The following is a 23,301-nucleotide window of genomic DNA, read 5'->3' as shown; positions in this document are numbered from 1 at the left end:
GCCCTCCTTCAACTTATGCATGTTGTGTATGTTTTCTTACCTTCATTGTAAGTGCATGTTTTGTGGCTTTCTCTTACATATATGCTGTGTTAACTTGTTTCTGAGTGTGACTTGTGGGAAACCTTCTCCCCTTTGACACTCAACAAATTCTAACCTCCATACATGCATTTGGGTTCATTCATGCAATTGAAGTTTGTGCATCTCCAAGGTATTTCAATTGATTATTTGTGTCATTTCGGGTGGGGAGAGGAACATCTCTTATCTTGGTGCATCACCTCCTTTCATTTTAGCATTTCCTTCTTCCCTTTTCCTCTACAAGTCGTTAGGATAGGTTTAGAAGTAGAATTTGGAGTATTGGGTCGATTCAACACCTGCACTTGGATTGAGAAGGAAGTCGGCCTTCTTTCGAGATTCAACACCCTTGCGCAAGGTCCCACACTTTGGGGTTGTTTCCATGTTTCACAAGGTTGCTAAGTTGATACCTCAGCAAGGGTACAAACTTTTGTGACAACAAGTTCCTAAGCACAAAGGTTAGAGAATATGCATAAATAGGTGCTTATGTTGTTCAAGCCAATCATATGCATGAACTTGTGGTTCTAGAAGTGGTTATGAATAAGGCCCTAAAATATATTTAGGAACCTCCTTGGTGGACAGCCAATTAGATAGGATGTTGACCTTTTTATACATCATTATTGGTAAATAGTTGGTAATTGTATAAATGAGTGTTGTTTGCAGCTTCATTTCATATGATACCACTAGAAATAACAAACCAGCTAGCAATTCATATCTCTAAAGCCTATGGAAAGTATTATACAATGGAATCATGAGTTGACCTTCTCATGGACAATGCAAACCAATAGAGGTACAATTAGATAACTACCCTAGGAAGGCTTTACTAATGGACACAATAGTGGTCAACTAGACTCTAAAGTGGAGAATGCTGTCAAGAAAATGCATTGCCTTGATTGCAAGTATTCGAATGGATCTATACTAAGCCACTATTCCGTTGGGAGAGGTAAAAGCATATGGAAACAAGAATGTTGCACATTGCGAAAGACCTAGCCAAGGCATTTAACAAGATGATGTACAAACCCATTTTAAAAAATTTACAATTTTTTTTCTATGGTGAAAAATCATCACTGGTTGCATATATACGCTCAAAGTGGATGACATTGATTCTACTTGAGAAACAGTATCATGGGCACCCACATCAAACGAAGCCCCAAATGTTGCGTCAAACTCATCTTCTTCCTCCTCTTCTATCACAATAAATGCTGCCCATTTTGCTACTTCTCTATCAATTTCAGTTAGCTCTTCCTAAAGGAGGGAATCCTCAAGCTCATCCACACCATCAATGATCCAACCTAAATATGGATCAAAGTAATGAAGGTCAATGGCATCACATTTGTCTATTTCCTCCACCTTTTTGATATGCAAATGAACATCATACCACACAAAATCAACCTCATTCAAACTCTTTTGAGTTGACCAATTCCATTTATTCATATTGGTGTGAGTGACCTCAAATAAACTCCAATTGCACTCACAACTAGAAATGTCACAAGGTTGGTACAAAATATGAATGGCAAGATTTTGAAGATTGGATGTTTTTATGCCACAATCTTTGCACCACAAATCTATAGGGCCAAAATTTATAACCACGTAACTTCATGGAGTGAAACATAAACTAAAATTCAAAGTTATTGAAAACGTACCTGACAACATATTGTTTACAATTACACTGTTCTAAAGCCATTCTTCTTTGAATACATAGTAGTGACGAAAAAACCTCCCTTCCATTGCGTTGTAAACTTACAACTCATCCAAAATCATGTCTTTGAGGTCTTCATTAGGGACCATCCTCTTGTGTTGAGGATGACCTCCTTATCAACACAAAAGCCTTCGGAGAAAAAAAATTGGGTTCTAGGAGTAGCAACTTGAATGAATGTGTTGCATCAATGGCCTCGTATAGAAAACCCATAGAGTTTTCCTCCATATCCACCAACTATAGAACCCTAACCATGGGTTCTTAAACCTAAAGAGAAAACTATATATCAAATAGAATCTGTTTTTTAATGAAAAAAAAAAACAAAGATTAAATTAAAATCATAAACAGCCAATTTTGTTAGTTGACTTGAGGATCTTGTCCAATATTTTTCAAAAAACTCGTGAATAAAAATCATGACTAGAATCTCCTCTTTCCCCTTCTTTGAAAAAGCTGATTTTGTCCAGCTAGTGCTCACAAACCCAATAAGAACTCGTAGTCGCGTGTCAATTCTCTGCAAAGTGATAAAATTGGTGGCAAACCATGTGATATTGGGCCACACAAGCCCCTTACCATTGGTGTGCCCTCATCAAATTAAGTACCCAAGGGTTATGTAATTGTGATGTTTCTTGCATCATCCACTACAGCTTTGACCCACAAAAGTTTTTTGATATCCTCAAGGAGTAGATCAATGAAAATAGCATACAAGGGCTGAAAAAAGGATTATTGACCTACTAACGCATTTCATATTGCAATTGGACAACATATAGAACAAAAATGCAAGATTTAAAGGTGCCAAGAGTTGCAAGGATAATTGAGAGTAGGAAAATCCATCTCAAAATGAAAGAGTAATTGGCCAAGACTCAAGCCAAATACAAAAGTACACATGATCAACACCAAAGTGAGTATACACTCAAAGTAGAAGACAAGTTGTGGTCGTATTTGAGCAAAGATGCTTATTGTAGATATACTCTATAGTAAAGTTCCACTAGGACACATCCTCCACCCCATGCCTAGCATTTTGGACAACCTTGGGATGAAATGTCCACCACCACCCATAGACCCATAGCCACCATAGGGTGCATCCACCTATTGGGGAGATATTTGGGGAGGTAGAAGACCTATAATCCCCTAGAAGACTAGTTGGACATCAAGCCATCCTTTGTGAGAAAATAAAATAGCATTTTTTAAAACTTGAGAACACTAAAATAAAAAAATAAAAAATTTCCTTAAGCTTAACCCTAAATGGGAAGCCATCACAACTCCCCAACCTAAAAAATTTTAAAAACCCAAGACGAAATACTCTTTTGCAATCACCAAAAGCGAAGATGAAGAATGGAGAACCAAAGGCGAAGGAACAAGAAGAACAACAACACCAATTCATAGAGGTATGTTCCCAATTTCAATTGATTATTGATCATTCATATTCCCATTTTCAACTTTCTACTTCAACCTAAATCATTCGTGAAACTATTTTTTTATTATTGCAAAGACCAAATATTAAATAATGCTGCATGGGAGCGCAATTTCTATGTATCTTCTAATTCGACAACGTGTAGATAAAAGGAAAATCCACGTGTTTGTAGCAAATGGTGATTCTTTTTATTTTAAATTGCAATGGGCTAATCAAATATCATTTTATGAGTCCTCGGTGACTCACATAAGGATCATAATTTCCATGTATCGATGTACTTATATGTTTACCACAGCTTAAACTAAGAAAAATATAAAGAAAATCCACGTGTTTGTAGCAATTATTGGTTTTCTTTATTTTCTTATTCCAATGGGCAGATTAAATAATGTCTTAGGAGACTTACATTACTCAAAGAGGGGTTGTAATATGTGTACGGCTTGTACAATTTGATGTTAAGAGAAACAAAAATGAAGTGATTGTTTATATTTTCAGTTGCAATTGGCTAATTTAAAATCATAAATAGCTCAAACAAGGATTGCATGTATACTCTACTTTTGAACCTCATGCCACCTCAAGTAAGAAAATCAAAAAGAAACCGAAAATTAGCAAGAGAATTAGAGGGAAATGAGTAGCCAATAGAGCACTCAATGTGATAGTTCAATTAATTTTCAATTTCCCTTTTATGTTGGCAAAGTATGTCAAGTGACAATTCAATTAAAAGGCCCCTTATGGGAATTTGCACAACATTAAATGTCAACAAAACAATTAATTCATGACGATCATTACTTATAGAAATAGCATTTTTACCACTTTCAATACCAAAGCAAGCATTACTCAAGTGAATGTGCCTCCTAAACATCCCTTAGTAAATGGTTAGGGTATGTTGTGAACTCTCAGTAGAACAAAAAGTTGAGATAATAAAAAATGTTTTAACAATGACATCTCCACACCTGTTATCCTCAAACCAATGCTTTCTTCTACAACTATTAGCAGTCAACATGTGCAAGTTCCCATTGTTGTATTGAATGCAGGAGGGCCTAAGGGTAAATTGTAAGGCCACAAGTTCAGCTTCAAACTTTGTGGCAAATATATTCAATGTATAGGACAAAGATGAGGCAAATGATGACCTTGGCAAATTCTTCTCCTCTGATGGCATTCCTATTACACATTGTGCTGCCATTGATGTCAAAGGTGCAGTCAGTATGGCTACTGATGTCAAGATATTCAGAAGGCTGCTCAAGTTGTTGGAAGTTTAGTTACTTCTGACATGACATGCAAATCACCTAATGGAGTTAATTATGCAATTGTACGTGAATTATCATTATGTTCCCCTCAATTTCAAGTGTCTAAGATGTATAGTATTATTGTTAATTACTATCATGTCATGTCAAAGCATTAGTGATCTGGATGAACAGAGTCAAGATATGTTGGATGTATCATTTGTAGTATGTCACTAGTATCAACGTAATCATGTTTTAGTTGTTAGTAGAGATCTGGAAGTATCTGTGGCATATTTTTAACATCTATACACTAGCAAATCTGTTGTACCGAATTCTACCACAACGATGTTTTAAGGTTTGTGAATTGGAAGATAAGTAAGGCTATACAAAAAGACAAATCTATTCAAGTTTCAGAGGTGGAGTTCAAGAAGGAAAGTTAAGGTTGACATTATCCTCACTGGGGCATGTTCCCATTCTATTCCAATGTTCTTGATGGATGCACCAAAAGTATTGCAATATACACTAGTTGAATGAAGCGTGAAGATATCCATTGGGGCTAGTAGAGTGTGTTGGATAACGCATAGCGTGTCCTCACGCTTGGAGTAAAGTGTGGGCTTTAGGACCTAGCCGACTACACGTTTGATTGATGAATTTGCATGTCGCCGACTTGCAAACAGTATTGAATATGATTTAGGCCGACATGAAGTGGTAATCATTATTGAGACACATATATATTGTTGATCACATTCATTCCAATGTGTGTATGCAATTGAGTATGCATGGAGATAAGTGATAACAAGCAAAAGTTCTACAAGTTGTCTAGTCGATATCTGAACTCAATTGAAGGTCTCATGCACAATGTGAGGGTGTTTTGAAGAAGATCGGATCAAGAAGATGTTGAGGATCCAGCCTTGAGGATCTGCATAACTTATCTTTCGTATATCTTGTTGTATTTGAGATTGGTGTCTCATATGTCAAATTCATGCTCAGATCTTGAGTTAGGGGATCGATATCTCCTGTAGGTTTGTCCCTACAAACATTATTGAGGATTGGTGTCTCCGATAGGATGGTGCCTACTGAACATTGTAAGCAGGGGATCGATATCTCCTGTAGGTTTGTCCCTACAAACATTATTGAGGATTGGTGTCTCCGATAGGATGGTGCCTACTGAACATTGTAAGCAGGGGATCGATATCTCCTGTAGGTTTGTCCCTACAAACATTATTGAGGATTGGTGTCTCCGATAGGATGGTGCCTACTGAACATTGTAAGCACCTTATTATATCTTTTGTAAGGCTGAATTTGGGCAGTATGTCCAAGCAGATATTCTCACTGTGGTTTTTCCCTTCCGGGTTTCCATGTAAATATGATGTTCATTTGTGGATGAGTGTTTATGTTTATCATTTGGTAAGTTGCTTAATGATTGAGGAAAGATTAGTAAATGCTATTAATAACGAATTGGTCTTGAGGTTAGTTATGAGGCTTGGAGAAGTTATTAATGGTAATTAATGTTGAATCATTTTGGAATTGGCATATAATAATTTACCCCTCACCCCCTCTCAATATAGATAACAATTCCATTCAATGTTGATTGATCTCCTTAATTTAAAGAGTCCATGTCAAAGATCACAAAGCCAAAGCCTTTGTGTGGAGCCAACGGATACAAAACTAACTATAATCTTGGATAAGAACTATTCCAAGATAAATGTACTAATGGGAGAAATGGAGGGCAAATGGGTCTCAAATGGGTGAACATTATCATGTATGGGCAGATAACAAGAGACACTCTTTACTCCTTGATTGTTCAGGGAACCATATGAATGAAAAGTTGCAATTTCAAAACCCCAAAAACACCATTGAGGAGATTAGCCTTGACAATGTTGTAGAGGTTGTGAGAGATGTGGCACATATGAGAAAAAGAAACCAAAAAGTCAGTTGAAGTTGCCTTGGAACCCTTGTGTACATTGAATGAACAATGAACTCATGGACATTAGTAAATTTGGGTGAACAAAGAGTTTGTAGCTAATACAAGATGTGCATATGTTTATATGCAATCACTACACTACCATGCATTATTTTGGTTCTCCAAGAAGGAATTTATTCAACCTGCAAAAATTAGTTATGCCTCCTACTTCGTTCTTTTGGAAATGATAATTGAGTTGCAAGAACCCTTGCAACTGTTGATCACATAGGAGTGGAATTGTCTAATAGGCTGCCCTATTTGCCAAATTTCCTTCTTGTCAATCTAGCTGTTGGTATTTCGTCAAACAGTTGGCAAGCTTCATTAATGGACTGATTTTTCCCTCTATCTGATATTATATCTGTGGTTTAGTTGATTCCTGGTGCGTTTGGGGGGTTTTGAGAGTTTTGTCAACATGAATATAGCCAACAAACAAGAACTATACACAACCAATTTTTTACTATGCATTGCACCAAAATTGTAATTTTTTCATTACTCACATAATACTGGGGTTTCATTTTCCAGATTTGAATTATTCATATCACATCAATACACCCAAGAAACAAAGAGGAATCACAGCGATTTTTTAAAACTATTATCAAAGGAGTTGTGCCAAAAACCATAAGAACCTGGAGGTGCTTGTGTATTATATTCTGTCCTCAAATTGCAGAGTTCCAGGCTTCAACCGCAGCATTAATAGCAGTGATTTCCTACGCTGTATGTGCTCCCTGTGTTGTTCCTTCAGCAAGTTTAACGGTTGCAGCAGAGGCTCCACCCAGCAGATTGTCAACACGCCCAGCCAGTATCGTGCCCAGTGATCACTTAGCGCCAGCAGTAGACGGCTCAAGATTGACACTCGGACTGCTACCTCAAACCCCCTCTGGCTGTGAATGAAAGGAAAGTGGCTCAGCTACACCCATGTCGTCACCCAGTTAGTGAAAAGCCGTGTTGTCACTGTGGAGTGCAAACTAGTTGAACAGCCCAACAGTTTTCTGGAAGTATTAAACGTTGACCTCCCTAAGATGCAGAAACCATAATATTAAGCTTTAGTGCTGAGCTTCTGTAATTACCTGTCACTTCTCTGCAATGTTTACCCAGCTAGCCTTCACAGTCATAACTGATAATATCCATGCCCACAATTCATTCAGTACTATTTGTCTTTAAAAAATCTCCCAGACCTGGTCTTCCACAAGCATACGAAATGTTGCAAAAGAGGGTGTACGTCCTCCAATGCCTGAGAAAATCTCCAGATTTATCCACAAACTCAAAACTCCAAGAAATTCCAATTTCCAAGATACTTCCATCTGCATTAAATGCTCTAATTTATAACTCCATTTGGCCACAATTACCAATGCACCGCGAATGTGGGATAAAAGAAAGTTGTAATAAAATATTAATATCCCTTATGTCTACAAAAAGAAAGGGGACTTTTAATTTTCCCCTTTAAACAATAGTGCCAGCATTAAATAAATCACTAAAGTTAAACATTTAAATTTAACTTTAGGAACTTTCAATTTATTGCCCAAATAATTAATGGCCCATTAAATTAGCAATCCAGATGAAGAAATAAATGCACCAAAATACCAACAACCAAAATTGCTTCAAAAAATTACCAGACACTAAGCCACAACTAACTTACTATAAATAGTAAGTATCTAGAAAACCCGACAAAACACCTCCGATTGGCCTGAAACTGATATTGCCTAGGCCAAATCCTTCACTGATCCTTGTAAAGTCCTAGTTAGCCCTCAACACCATGGCAAGATGGGTTAACGATAAATCACCTCATGATTGCTAAAAAGGGGACAAATTGGTAGGCCGAAAGATAAAGCAAGTGTTGAAGATCAAGGAAGTGGTGAAGGGTGCCACTTTGTGTTCAAATAAAATACATAACCTACATCATATCCACTCTTTTCACAATGATCAAATAAACATCGTTGTTTTCCTTAGAGACCCCACCTTGCAATTCTAAAATGAGTGCATCCATCCTACCATTCAACATTGGTGGGAGAAGCTCCACATTCTTTGCACATACCACCTCAAACTATTTCATATAATTTCGTGATTGCTTTCAAATTCCATAATTGACAGAGAATAGTGAGAGATGTGGGAAAGTGTGTCATCAAACGAATTGGGAAGCCAAAAACCATTCTCCTAGACGTAAAATAGGCATTTCATAAAGTTGACTATAATAATCAGATAAAAAAACAAAGGTGGTTACTGCATCTCCCTTCCTTGAGCCTAACAAAGAGTAGAAAAGGTTTGAAGGAAGTACCTAATAAAAACCTATTTTAAAAGACATAATTGCAATTGTTTTCATGAAGCACCTAACAAGCCCCCATATGCTTATGTCTCTAAAATAAAGTTGACCATATTCCACTGAAGTGACATAATTATAATTGTCTATATCATGATTATTATCAACAGTGATTTAACTAATATTTTCTTTTGCTGACATCTATTTCAATACTTTAAAATGCCAGTTTCTCTTTTTTTTAAGCATTTTGCATTCTTTAAACTTGTTTAGCAATTGTATGTATGATTACTACTTTCTAAAATTGGTCTGTAATTTGTACCAAATTAGTTAGAAACTAGGGAATCAAACATGTAATCTACTGTGGTACTTCAATTTTCAAATGATAAGTGCAAGCTAGATGGAAGTACAGAGCTGCTACACAAACAAATACAGAGCTAAAATGAAAAATACAATGTAAAAATAAGGATTAATCCAAGAAAAATGAGGCATGAAAAACCCAGTTGGTAGAGGCAATTGCTCAAATAGACAGGTACAAAGGGTATTACAACCACTGTCAACCCTATTAGTCATTCAGCTTTCTACTTCAAAGGGCTACAATCCTTTAATTTTCCTTCTCCTATAATAAAAACCATGCCCTCCACATCTTTATATATAATTGTTGCACAATCCCCTTGTGCTCTAGAAAGATCTCTAAATAGCGCTGGAAGTGGTACTGTTTTCATCAGGAACCACCCCTTCTGGTGAACCAACAAATTGAAATCCCTTGTGTTATAGAAAGATCTCTAAATAGAACTGGAAGTGGTACCGTTTTCATCAGGAACCACCCCTTCTTGTGAACCAACAAATAAACCACCATTACACAAAACTATAATTTTTCTAGTTCTACAATCTCCAAGTACATGTCTACCATTTCTATTAAAAAAAGTGTATTGGTACCAGCCTCCATCTTTCATGCTAATGTAGTCTCCTGGTAACTGTTTGGCAAAATAATAATCTACATATAGTGCATCATTCTAAAGGGTATTACAACCTCTATCAAGCCTATTAGTCATTCAGCTTTCTACTTCTCATGGATTCAATCCTTCAATTTTCCTTCTCCAGTAATAAAAACCATGCCCTCCCCTTCTTTACATAATTGTTGCACAATCCCCTTGTGTTCTAGAAAGATCTCTAAATAGGACTGGCGGTGGTACTGTTTTCATCAGGAACCACCCCTTCTGGTGAACCAAAAAATTGAAACCCCTTGTGCTCTAGAAAGCTCTCTATATAGAACTGAGAGTGGTACTGTTTTCATCAGGAACCACCCCTTCTTGTGAACCAACAAATAAACCACCATTACACGAAATTATAATGTTTCTAGTTCTACAATCTCCAAGTACATGTCTACCATTTGTTTCAAAAAAAGCATATTGGTACCAGGCCCCATCTTTCATACTAATGTAGTCTCTTGGTAACTGTTCAACAAAATAATAATCTACATATAGTGCATCATTCTAAAACTTATCAGAATTCACAAAAACCACAAGTACTTGCAGGTTTGAACTAAAAACTCTCCAGCGAGTAGTCTACTTTTTTCAAAAAAGTTTCTTGCCATGGATTTAAATGGTTTTTCATCAATTTTCCTAGCTATGCATTTTCTAAATTCATTTCAAATGAATTGTAACATGTTATGCATGCTCTTTAAATTTATTTTGTGAGTTTATATATTTCTTATTTGCTGAATACCAAGTCCAAGCCAAAATTTTGGGCTGCCAAGAATTATAAAACCTGAGTATTAAAAGCATGGTACAATCTACCATATGCAATGGTTTCACGTTACCACCAACCATAGAAAAGTAGCTGGTTGTTGCCACAAAACATCATGAGGTACAGCTAGTAATAGATTTGGGGCTAGAATTGGAAAAATATGTACACTAGAGGAGATTAATTCAAAAAGATTATCAAACCTTAGACAAACAATGTTATGAAGTTTTCATGTTTCTCTTTTTGTTTGCTAATAATAAGAATACAGACTCAGACACTCAAATATAATAGGCATTTTACTTGTCAAACCCATCATCAACGCTATTTACTTAACAGTAGCCAATAAGATGCAGATGAGAAATGCATGACCTTCTAATCCAACACAAAACGCAACACATCATCCAACATGCATAAACCACAGTTGCCCAAATGTAGATGTTTAACTTTATTTTCTTAATCATTAACTCAGTTCTGCTAAATATCAAGCCTCTATAAAGACCTTACCAAATAGCCAAGTCCTTTGTGTAACCTTAGAAGCAAACAAGCATTGTATCATGTTTACCAAGTTAATTCCCTTGACAGATTTTGTAAACTGTCAACCCAAAATACTAGATTACCAAGAGATTTGCATCACAACACATTTTAAGATGCCCTTCACATTTTAGCATGGTATACAGATCCTCCTAACCCTGAGAACCTGTCAACTCATTTCGTAAATGGAAGTACATGTATATGTCTTAGAACTTAGGATATGCATATGTTTATAATAACTCAATGCAATAGTTGTATTAAAGCTCATCAACTACACTAAGCTAATACTTATAAACTTCAAACGAGTTAACAGTACTGAATTAACTAGCAAGAAAAAACAGTCCACAATGTACTAACAAAGAGTTGAATACACTGCATTTACACAATATATACAAAATGTCAAAAAGGATTAAAATGATAAATCATTCAATGATGTCCTTCACATGAACTCGATGTCAATCAATGTCAATAAATGGCATTAACAGGCAATCTATAATTTCAGAAATGATTCTTAAAAGTTGTGATCTAAAGATATAATGATGGGAAATTAGGAGGCATCTGGAAAGTCTGACCCATGTTCAAACCCTCCTCACTGGAATAATCTGCCAAGTACTCCAACAGAAATAGTGAGGCTTTTGTAAAATGGTTCTGGGTACATTCAAGGATGATCAATGTTAATAAATATTTAGCATGGGGCCCATGCTTACCCCTTGCCATGTTAAAGTCACCCAAAGATTTACTGAGCAAATAAAAAGGTGGTTTGAGATAACAAATAATTTTATCAAATAATGGAGCTTCCAAACAAGCTAAAATCAAAATCATAAAACGAGAGAGGATGATACGAAACATATGCCACATGGCAAGTTGCAAGATTAATTTTGAGAAAAATAAGAGCCAACAACAATCAGTAAGCAATAACAGGCAATTAATTATTTCTGGAAAAGACCATGAAATTGCAGATAGACCTTTTGAAAGGGCTAAAATCCTAACTTGAAGTAAGCAGGGTAATTATCTTCTTAAAAAAGTCTAGATATATCTGGTCTGCAAAATTGTGACAGGAAAATAAGAAAAAGTGAGTTATGGAAGGAAGAGAAGGGATACACATCAAGCATATCTGAGATCTCTATAATGGTGTCCCATTAATCTACATCAAAGCACTCCAAGAAAGCATCTACAAATGCTTGGAAAAATTGCATCAACATTGAGGAGAATATAGCAAGTTTTGAGTTTTCTTAAAAAAATAGAGTAGCACAATAAGTGACATAAGTTCAGGATTCTGGTGTAAGCTATTTTGTTGAATTTAAACAATATTGAGAATCCACAAATAGATTTAAAAGTAATTAACTAGCATATGTACTTGCACTAAGCGAGCAATTGTTGTTAATCACCATTAATAATTCCAATTGATATAATGATAAAGAAACTAGGCTATCAGTATATCTCAGAAAATAAAAAGTGGACCTAAGAGATGAGAAAATTGATACCTTTACACGGTCAGTATCAGACAAAAGTCCAACTGTTACATCCTTCCCCAACAAATGTGTGATAAATTGGATCACAGGTAATGGCTCAATAAATGCAGTTGAAGATATATCTGCAAGATACATGCATAAGGATCTATGAGTCACTTGCGTAATGTGGAAGCTTGATTCAAAGAATCGACTAATTTAAAGATATACACCAAATCTCAGTAAAACCTACAAGCAAATTAACTTGGCCTTCCAATATACAAGCAAGAAATTTCTCCAGAGTGCTCAAAAACTCTTTACCAAAAAATGCAGAAAGTTATAGGGTTTAATGCATACCAATGTTAAGAGATAAGCCCATCTGGGTTGGCCTGATACTTTGATAAAACCCACGCCAGCTTTCCAAGCCCTCTCCAAGTGACTGCCTTCTTCCCAGTTCAGGAGAAAAAAACGACCTCCCAACAGGAGTAAACCTGAAGCCAAAATAATAAAATATAGCTACATAAAACATGTAACCTTACAATCTTGTAGAAATTTCTATGGTCAGAAATTTCTATGGTAGACACACCTTTGAGTTGGTAATTCTCTTAGAACAATATCAAGCACTTGAAGAGCTTCTTGAGGTGCATCGGCCTGTCTACCAGATAGAAATTCACCTAAATGGTGCAGATCAGCTCGGGCAGCAAAATTTATCACCACCTTGAACTCTCGTTCCCTTCTGTAATATCCATATTAATTGAACAGTATTAAAAAAATCCCATTCAGGATTTCAAATAAAAAATGAATAATCTGCTCACTCACAATTCAATCAAACTTCCAGGCAGGATATACCCGCTAATAAAACATTTAATTGGCACGTACAAGACAATAACTAGCCATAGCATTACTTCATGGACAGACTTTTCAATATTTAGTCAGTACTTATTTTAATTCCAATTGCATGGCCATTTGTATTAAGGAAGAGCAAGCACAAAAGGAAGAAGATTTTAATCATCTTCATCAATCAATCTTTCAAAACATTAAAAGGTATGACTTCATAAAGTTTTTGTTCCAATTTTCATTTAGTATTGCACTACAAACATCAATAATTTATTGTTCAATATTCATATAAAAGAAAACTTAAATGTCAAATAACAAATTAACTTGCATTTCTTAAATCAAATTTTAGAGTTTTAAAATGCTTACTTTTCTGTTTTAAGGTTTCAAATTTAATTATATATATAATATAAACTCTCCTAGGATTTATAGATTATTAAATGTTGTTTTTAGGATTTTATAACTATTGTTCTAAGGATTTTAGAATTGTTGTTTTAGGGTTTAATTATTGTTCAATATTCATATAAAAGAAAATTTAAATGTCAAATAACAAATTAACTTGCATTTCTTAAATCAAATTTTAGAGTTTTAAAATGCTTACTTTTCTGTTTTAAGGTTTAAAATTTAATTATATATATAAACTCTCCTAGGATTTATAGATTATTAAATGTTGTTTTTAGGATTTTATAACTCTTGTTCTAAGGATTTTAGAATTGTTGTTTTAGGGTTTTAAATTTGATTTTTTTCATAGTTCCACGTAGCTTCCCAGAGGCGGACGAGAGCAGGGGGCGGCATTGATATCCATATAGTACCTGAAAACAAGGTTACCGGGTTCAGCCCCCTAGACCGCTGGTACTGGTCTGGTCTGGTCCTGGTTTGGGGTTCTGATCCGGTTCGCCCGTGGTCCGGACAGGGTTCGTGATTCACAGGCCTGGTTTGGACCAGGTCGAACCCAAGAGGACCCAGGTCGAACCCAGGGGTCTGACAGCCCAAAAATGGTTTTTTTTTGTTGCAACATTTAATTTTTTTTTAATTCCACCATATAAAAAATTAAAATATAACCATAGAAGTGAGTTTTAAAACATTAACTTGGCTCATTTCACACAAGCAGCATGACTACAAGCAAGGGGAAACGAAGATGTGGGATATAGAGCCAAAGCATACTGATTTGGATGCTTTCACTTCTCAGCTTGTTGCATTTGATGACTCAGATAGCGAGCAAACTTAAAGTGTAAGTGGCATTGGTATTGCCATTGATTCATCTAATGTCAATGTCAATGTCAATGATGAGGAGGAGGAGAATGAGGATGATGAATTAGAGAATCCATTTGATTATCAAACTTTAAATTGTTGAAAGTTGAAACAATGATACTTGAATATTTTATCATTTTGATATTAAACTTGATGTATATGATGCTGTTATAGTATGATCATGATTTTATGATTACAAGTTTATGTTGGTTTTGTTGTTTATATGATGCTATGTGATATGTTAATCTTAATTCATGCTTATAGGCTGCATATATATATATATATATAATTTACATGGTTTTGTACTAACCAACCCAAACGAACCCAAACCCCTTTACAAAATTTTGCCGTACCAGCGTACCGGTTCTTCGAACCCGAACCGGCAACCTAGCCTGAAAACATAGTTTAAGTTACAATTTTGAATTTAAAAATGAAATTTTGGCAAATCAGTAATAACAATTATACTACTTAACAATTAAGTGATTAACATTGAAGTTTGAACAATGAAAATGTCAAATTGAAAATTTATATTCAACATTTTATAATGATGATTACAATGATTATTGTTGGTGTTTCCAACTGATTGCCCGATTATCTCTATAAAGTAGTCATCTTTAATGCTAAGATTCTCAGATTAGTGGCTAATGAACAAGAGACAAATATTTTGCTCTCCTCTGCACTTTAGGATCTGATCCCTTCCAACAATGTCAACAGATAATACCCTTTTACACAGAATTGTTATTTGAGCAGAAATGTTCTCACAAATTTTACTAAGGATTTGTATGAATGTTATAAAATTTCCTAGAATCTTAGTAATTCTTCATCACATATCTTGAGAACATGAATAAATTGCAGTAACTTATAAAACATGTGATGTATTGAAATGACTTGTTTTTAGGGTTTTGGTTCTAGATCTTGGAAAAAATGTATCTCTGATCGGTGCCTAACTAGGGTATAGAATCATATTATCCCATGCAAGTGCCTCTTTTTCACATTCAAACTTCAAATTCAGAGGATGAATTGTATCACTACCTTACCATGACAAATCCAAGAAAGGGTATCTTAAACAACTCTTCTTAACAATCCTTAATGCAACACACAACTCTCCATATCTTAATCAAAGTATTTTAATCTATTACTTGAAAACAAGAAATAAACAAGATAAACAATGCAGCAAATGTGCATAGATAAACTTAGCAAACCTTGATTCCTTCATTTATAAGAAAAGTGCATGCATTCAAGGAGACAATTGCAAAAACACACATGCTATAAGCAATATTCATATTACTCAATCTGAACTGAAAATATGCCATACAGAGATTTTTCACTTACATGCAAAATTCTTTCTGCAACTCAAAGTACTTGCTTCTCAATAAAAAAGCCTGCCCAAATTGGGATTCCAAAATCCCATTTACAACTTTATAAGTCCCTTATATAGAAAGGCAAAAATATGTCAGCCTAGAACCAAATTACAACTTCTCAATTACATTTTTTACTTTTCATTTAATATTTGCCACTTGGGGGACTTTTAGTTTTACCCATTACAATATAAGATATCCATTAGATAATGGGCTTTATGGATCACATAATTTCGTGGAAGAGAACCAATCCTAATGTTGGAGCCGCCTCTTGGTGCCAAAACGTCTTGTTCTATTGGAAAACTATCAAAATTAGATCACCCACTGATCTGGATTTTAGCTACCAAGACACAAAGACCAATTAAAATGCAAATATGCCAAATCATTATACTTATCCATCCACGATTGGCATATCTTCTCCGAAGGCCATTGGGAAAAGAGTATTTTAGCCACTTTATCATTATGTATAACATATTTTGCCTCCCAAATTACACTAGTTTCATTATTGAAACCATCCAAAGTCACTTCTATGGTAAATTATTCATCTAATGTGATATTCAATAAACTCATATTAAGCTCTTCATTTGCACACACAAAACTAAGTCACAAGGTTTGAATTCGAATTCGAATTTGACAGCCATGAAATTCGGATGAAATTTGACAAGGGAAAAATTCGAAAAAAAATTCGGATAAAATTCGCCTTCTATAATTTTGTTTATTTTTAAATTTTTTTTTTTACTTCTAATAAATTATCAAAATAGCGACCCTTGTTGGAGAAAATCCGAGGGCGACCCAGCAGTTGCAAACACCCATGACCCAATAGATACAAAGCATATACAAAGAATACCCACGAGTCACAAATGATGAAACATTGGGCCAACAGCACCAAATTCTCCTTTCCAATGATCCAGGCATTTGATCTATCCATTGTCATCCAAAATATATGGCACGATCCTTTTGTCCACTCTCTCAATCAAATTCATCTTATCCCTGACCTGCTTATCCAGCTTCATCGTATATGCCACAACTTCTTCAAGCATTATCATCATACTATTAGTTGCTTTTATATTTGCAGGGGCTTATGGAATAAAAATATGGCACATTTATATGATTGCTTTATAATTGCAGACTTCAGCATCCACCTGCCTATTATTCCATTCAGGTTATCCTTGTCTTGCATATGTTTGGTGAAAATTGTCTTCAAATCTAAATAGGTCTTCTAAGTATCATTAATCTTGCCCATTACTTTGTATACCTTATCGTCAATCAAATTGGTAACCAGTTTGCCAATAATCTTCATTTTATCTTTTCTTTGGCTCCCTTCATTTGTTATTACTTATTTCAATTCCTAAATATCTTTGGAAATGTTTCTACAGAACTAGGTGTAGAATAATTGGCACTGATGTATTCGGAGAGGAAAGTTGAAGAGACCTCAACTGATTCAATTCCACTACAACCTTCATATATTGTACATGCAGCTTGTCAATATATGACTGCAACTTCTTGACTATTGATTGCTTCAGTGAAGAGAGTTGTGTTTGCTGCCAATGATGCAGCTTGGGGAGCAGGAGTAACTGTCAATCTCTTGACAATCAAGCTCGTTGTTATGTCATGGACACTATTCACCACCTTTGGCTTATTTGCGTTTGGGGACTTTGCCCATATTGCCAAGGTCTCAAATTTAGGGTTAAATCCTAAACCAAAGAAGGCTTGCTCCACTTGGTCCTCTGTTGCAAACACTTCATCTTGTCTCCTTACTGTATCTAAGGCAAGTGTAGAGGATATATCCCAATTCGAGAGCAACAACAATCCACCTTTTTTGCAACAATTGCCTTCCTTTGGGGTTATATTGCTGACATCAAAGCCAACTTCCTACAACACCTTTTGTGAAACTTCTTCATATTGTAAGGGATCTGCTTTATTTTGGCTTCATCCTTTTTTCTAAAATTCATCCTTCCTCAATCTCAACAAAAAGTCTCTAAACTCTTGGGTCTTGACAAATTCATCATCAGGCATGAATTGCTTACAAACTAGGGCTCGTATATCATTGGTATCATCACTTGTGAATTTAAATTTCAACTCCATCGTAATCCTTGGCATGGTAATCACCATAACCCTTGGGTTTGAAGACATGGGCCGATTAACTTCTTGCTCTGTCTCAATTTGAGGAAGCCTGATTGACCCTCTTAACCTATGCTTTGGATAAGCATTGTTCTACAACTAATATTTCTCCCTAAAGTCAAAAAATTGTTGACCTTATTGGCAGCTAAGCTTAGTACAAAGCCTTTGGAAATATAACCTTTTGTAAATCTTATCATCTCTCCATAATTGTGTGCAACCACTTTTATATTCTAAGCATCATAACTCCTAGCTACAGCTTTGATAAAGTCAGCATTCACAAAAATATTTGGTACCATGAGCTTAGCTAGGTCGAAAAAGTAAACATTTGATAATGGGGCCAATGCTCAAACAAGGACCACTCTATTACAAGAAAATTGGCATCTCTATACCCTTCTGCACTATCCAACAACACATATGTAATACCACCCATGAGCAAATTTTCATCTAATGCTTGCCTAGAGGTCAACAATTGACTAGTCGAAAGACTAATTTTATTGAAATAAAGCTTAGGATTTCTAATTTTATTGAAATTATCTTCAATTTGAACCTTTCTTCATACAATTCAGACTTATGCAAGTACATAGAAGCTCTAGAACAAAAATAACATGAAATTCAGAAATTTCTAGCACAAAATCACCAATTGAATTTTGTTTGCAAACCCAAGTTTCCATGAAAACGCAATAAAGAGCTCGATTCTTCTCAAAGCTCTTGTTGCAATTGAAAGTAGACATAACAACGACCCTAATGCAATATTTATTTACTCCCAACAAAATTGAATCAAATAGCCAACAATAACTTCTGCTAAAGTTTGAATGTGGACTATGTATGAGAGCTCGAACAAGGTGTCTACAACTAACCACTCTAAAGTTTGAATGTAGACTATTAATTTTGCCCCAGTACTGCAAGGTCTACAACACAAATTGATTGGATTAGATTTGACAAATCCATCTTGTGTGTTGAACAGTCTCAACCAATAAAAATTTGCCATGAGACACACTTTCCATTCCAACATAAGGACCGCACACCTTGGCTCTGCTCTTTGACACATGTCGTAATATCAAGCGTTGGCACAATCTGTTGGGTCCCTCTTTTCTGACATCGCAAGCTTGCATTCGATCACCATTTGGATCACACTATCTCTCTATTTGTTGGGCTACAGGTGGGTCCCAAGGCCATGGCACAAAACTATAGCAGCATAGCACCTAGTAGGATTTGACAATCTCACCTCCACACTAGCACGCAACCAATCAAGAACCGCTCAATTGGACAATCTTTTTGTTCAACTTTGCCGAAAACTAGAGCCTGCAAGATAGGTAGCAATGTAGCGCAGCAATGCAATTCTGACAAAGTACATATCTTTGAAGTTTGTGGGTGTGCACTAAGCCACCAAGTGCCGTGATCGTGCAGCTCCGCACATGGACTAAAGACATAGGTTATGGCATGAAATATTAAAGGCAACAAAACAGGCCAGTTTGCTAGGTAAAACTTAAAGACTCAACGTTATAACTTAGAGACTGATGGGCAGCAATAAGTCATCGAGGAAATAGAACGAAAAAGCAACTAGGGTCTTGTTGGCGAGTGTTTTATGACCGTCAACACAAAATAAAATACCAAAGGTACTCTATCCTCTCTTGAACAAAATCTCCAATGTTCTAAACGAAGTGATCATAAAGTAGACTCCAAGGTTCCAAAATGGGCAGTTTTGCTATTCGAGATAGACTCAATTGGTTTAATGTATGCTGCTGGTAACCCAAAGGGAACTTATAATTGTTCTAGGATTCTTGCTCAATTTCAAGTTTTACCAACTTCCTTCAACACTTTGAATTCGAATGATATTGCTTTGATTTCTCTAGACTATTTCTACAAAAGATTTTGAAAATAAAATGCAAAAGAGGAAGGCTTTGGGAAGATGATTCTAACCCTAGATGAATCCTATGAATTCAAGAGACCAATATTGCAAAGGTGAAATCAAACCTATCTTTGCTTTGTCAATTTAAAAAACTCCACAAAGAAGAAGCAATCTTCTAAGGTACCTAATAGATTTTCATATTACTCAAGTTCACCAACATTTCGAACAATGAACAAAGTAATAGAAGTTAACTTTATCATTCAAGAATTTAGGCTAACCTTACACTACAATTGAAAATCATCCAATCATAAAAGGTATGAACTTAACAATTTCACCATAAGTAATACTATCAATCCTTCATTCATTTATTGACAACTTGCAAAATAAATCTATTCTAGTGAGAAACAAGAAACCATGCTAACTTGCAAAAGCGAACAAGTATTCACCAAACTTCAACAAACTTTGTTTATTACTTAAGCAGTATCTTTGCAACAATTTCTTCGGAATTCTCTCTAACATATAAAAAGAGGGTTTATATAGGCACCCCAATGCAAAGCAATGGTCCAAATTGATCTATGATCAACGGCCAAGATTAATAGACAGAACCCTAATTAGGATTTATTGAAAATGCCCAACTAACTTTCAGTGATTGGTTACTTAACTTTGACACATGGTGCAAGAAGGAAGAGCCATTTGGAACATAGATGATTCTGACATCTTGCAAACTAATCCATAGAAAAAGATTCCAAACTGTGATTCCCCTTGTCTCGTTCTTTGTCTACAAATGCAATGAATCTAGCCATCAGCGAATTGAGTTCCTCCATTCCTACGCTTGGCAAGGCACCCAATTGTACTCCTATCACGTCCAAGGCTTCAATGCGTCGGCCAAAAGTATCCTCCCACTTGGCTTCTTTCCTTTGAAAACTATTTTATGTAAACCATAAGGGAAAACATGTCATCTAGCTTATTTTCCTTGATAGACTCCATTTCTTTGAGATACACATTTTTCACGCTCTCCCTTAATTCCTCCCAATTCAAACCATTTGCATCACTAACCTCCTATCTAGATAATTTCTCAAGTGATCTAAGGACCCCAAGCCATATCCTTTCAAGTGAGTTTTTCATATCCATGCACACTTCCTTCATCTTATCAAATGTTTTTTTCTTTACTATCAAGGAACAATACCATCTATTGAAATACTATGAAGCCCTATCATCAATAACACCCTCTTGAACCAACACTTGCACAAACACCTCTTTTAACAGCCTAAGACGAGGTATTATATTGTCTTTTACATCTTGGAAATCTTCCCAATTCTCTTCTCCTCGATGAATTTCATTGATGAACATGATTATTCTATCATAGGTTTGAACACACCTCTCTAAGAATTGCTCCACCTGTTTTGAGGTATTTCCAACCCATCTCCTTGTTGCTTGACTTGTAATTCTCATTGCTTCGAGGCTGTCAACCGATTCCTAACGAAGGGAAGGTGGTGGAATGAATGTCTCATTCTCTTGTCTTATTGGAGCTGCTATCCGTTGAATGAACTCTACAAGCTACAAGCCTCATATTCTCCACCTCTAATCTATCCTTATTCTCTTCTATTTTATTAAACTTTGCCTTAATAGCTCTTGTTGTATCATCTAACTCTTGGAAGTCTTGATCTTTTGTGGTCGTTCCAATGCCAAGTGTTGTGAACTCATAATCCATGGTGGTAACTTCATCTCTAGGATTACCCACCTTTGGAACCGCCACTTGCAAGACCTTGGAACCTATATCATCCCTAGTGATTTGAGAATGCATCTTTGGTTTCTTTGGTCTTTTAGCTTTACCAATCCATTTCTAAGAAGTCATGCATATTCTCAATTGGTTGGACCTCATCTACTGGCTTGGGCTTTTTCATCAAACCCTTTACCAACCAATTTGGCATAGTAGATAGCTCCATTCCATCCTCTAATTGAATATTATCACTTATTCCCCTCAAGGCAGAAATTATCTCCTCATCTATTTTATCATTGGTGGCTAGCATTTCAATATCTTCAGCATCTTCAAACACGAGTGAATCACCTCCTTCCACATAACCAGTGACTATATAAGCTTGCTCATGAAAAGACTCTAGTTGTTCCTCATTTTGAAGTTTGATTTCTTGTTCACGATATGATTCATTATCTACAGTAGTTGTTTCCACCACTATCCAGGTGGATGATATGCTTGTAGCTGACCGAGTAACACTAGCCTTTTGCTTCCTAGGCGCAGACTCTCCACTTGCAACTTCTTTTCCTTTTGTTTGAGAGCTTTCAACCATCTCTTTCCTCTTCCTTGAACTTGGAACTTCACTTTGAATATCCTGCCCTTCACTATTTTCAACTTCTTCATTCGGACTACGGAGAACCCCAACATTGTCTAACTTAGTGTAGATAAGAGAGGTACCTTCTTTCCTCAACCTACTGATTTGGCAATCTACCCACTCCTTGGAGCTAGCTATGATCTCTTTCATCAATGTATTCAAATCTGTTAACTCCGGTTGTATCTAGCTTGGTAATAAGATGTGTTTACTTTTCTCTTGTTCACATTGAGGATGCATAGTCTCCATTATCATTTATTTGATCGGGAATAGGAAAACAAGTCACATTTCTTTACAAAATCCATTGGAATTATGGAGTACATCTTCTTCCTTACCAAAAATTCATCTATCAATTTGGACCAATATTCCTCCAATCTTGGACCACATGTTCTTTCTTCTTTCCAAGAACTCTTGGATGTGCACCAAAATTTGATCTCGCTTTGTACATGCCAAGCTTGTAAAACTGCAGATCTGACTTAGCTATCTTGGCTGCTTGGAGTGAAGGACATACCTCTAACATCTTACCTATCACAATGGGAAAATGCACCCCTAGCTTGTGTTCCTTCTTTTAAATGGAGTCCAAATAAACCGTCTTGTTACCTTGAGCATGACTCCCTTATTTGTCGGGTACCTCAGAAGTTTGTATGGAGCCTCTAAAAACCCTTGGATCCTTATGTAGGTGAAGGTTGGAAATTGTATGAACCAAGTGTAGGTGTAAGTGTAGGTGGTGTTAAGGTAGGTAAGGTTGGGTAGGTAAGATGAGTATTGGTGGTTGTGCTTCCTTCCCTGCTTGTTTCCATCCCTTGTTCTTCGTTTCCTTCGTTCCCTGCTTCCCTCCCCTTCAAGCCCCAAATTAGTGTCGGAAATGAATGGTGAGATTTTGCAATGACTAGAAAATGAATCTATAACTCACACGTCTTTCAAATATTGCCAATTATTTACCAGAAAGGGTTATCAACAGCTGTTGTTCCATACTTCTCTATTAATGCCATGGCCTCCTTGGATAACCTCTTATGAATTCCCCCTTGAAGCAATCGAGTGGTGTACATGTGAAAGGAATCATTAGTTATCTTGTAGTTATCGTTATAATGCAATTGCAGTTGAGGATAGCAATAATACACTTTGAATTGGTTACTCCTAGGCCCCACTTCTTCTTTACTTATCAGCCATCTATATTTTGTGTACCAGGCTAGGATATACACCAC

At 35.9% G+C, this 23,301-nt stretch overlaps 1 protein-coding gene across 11 annotated transcripts in view; it reads right to left on the bottom strand.

Annotated features, from left to right (window-relative positions):
• The window catches only part of LOC131067461 (protein argonaute PNH1-like), a 143,232-nt gene that overhangs the window by 74,633 nt on the left and 45,298 nt on the right, over positions 1-23,301 (bottom strand). For all 11 annotated transcript variants that reach the window (XM_058002483.2, XM_058002475.2, XM_058002476.2 and 8 more), the window contains 3 exons: positions 12,925-13,074; positions 12,696-12,829; positions 12,375-12,484 (listed from right to left, as the gene is read on the bottom strand). In XM_058002483.2, the coding sequence (XP_057858466.2) occupies positions 12,375-12,484; positions 12,696-12,829; positions 12,925-13,074 (394 nt within the window). The remainder of the gene's footprint in view (positions 1-12,374; positions 12,485-12,695; positions 12,830-12,924; positions 13,075-23,301) is intronic.

Source organism: Cryptomeria japonica, chromosome 3, assembly GCF_030272615.1.
Source record: "Cryptomeria japonica chromosome 3, Sugi_1.0, whole genome shotgun sequence".
NCBI lineage: Eukaryota > Viridiplantae > Streptophyta > Pinopsida > Cupressales > Cupressaceae > Cryptomeria > Cryptomeria japonica.
This window is presented reverse-complemented; position numbering and strand designations above follow the sequence as displayed.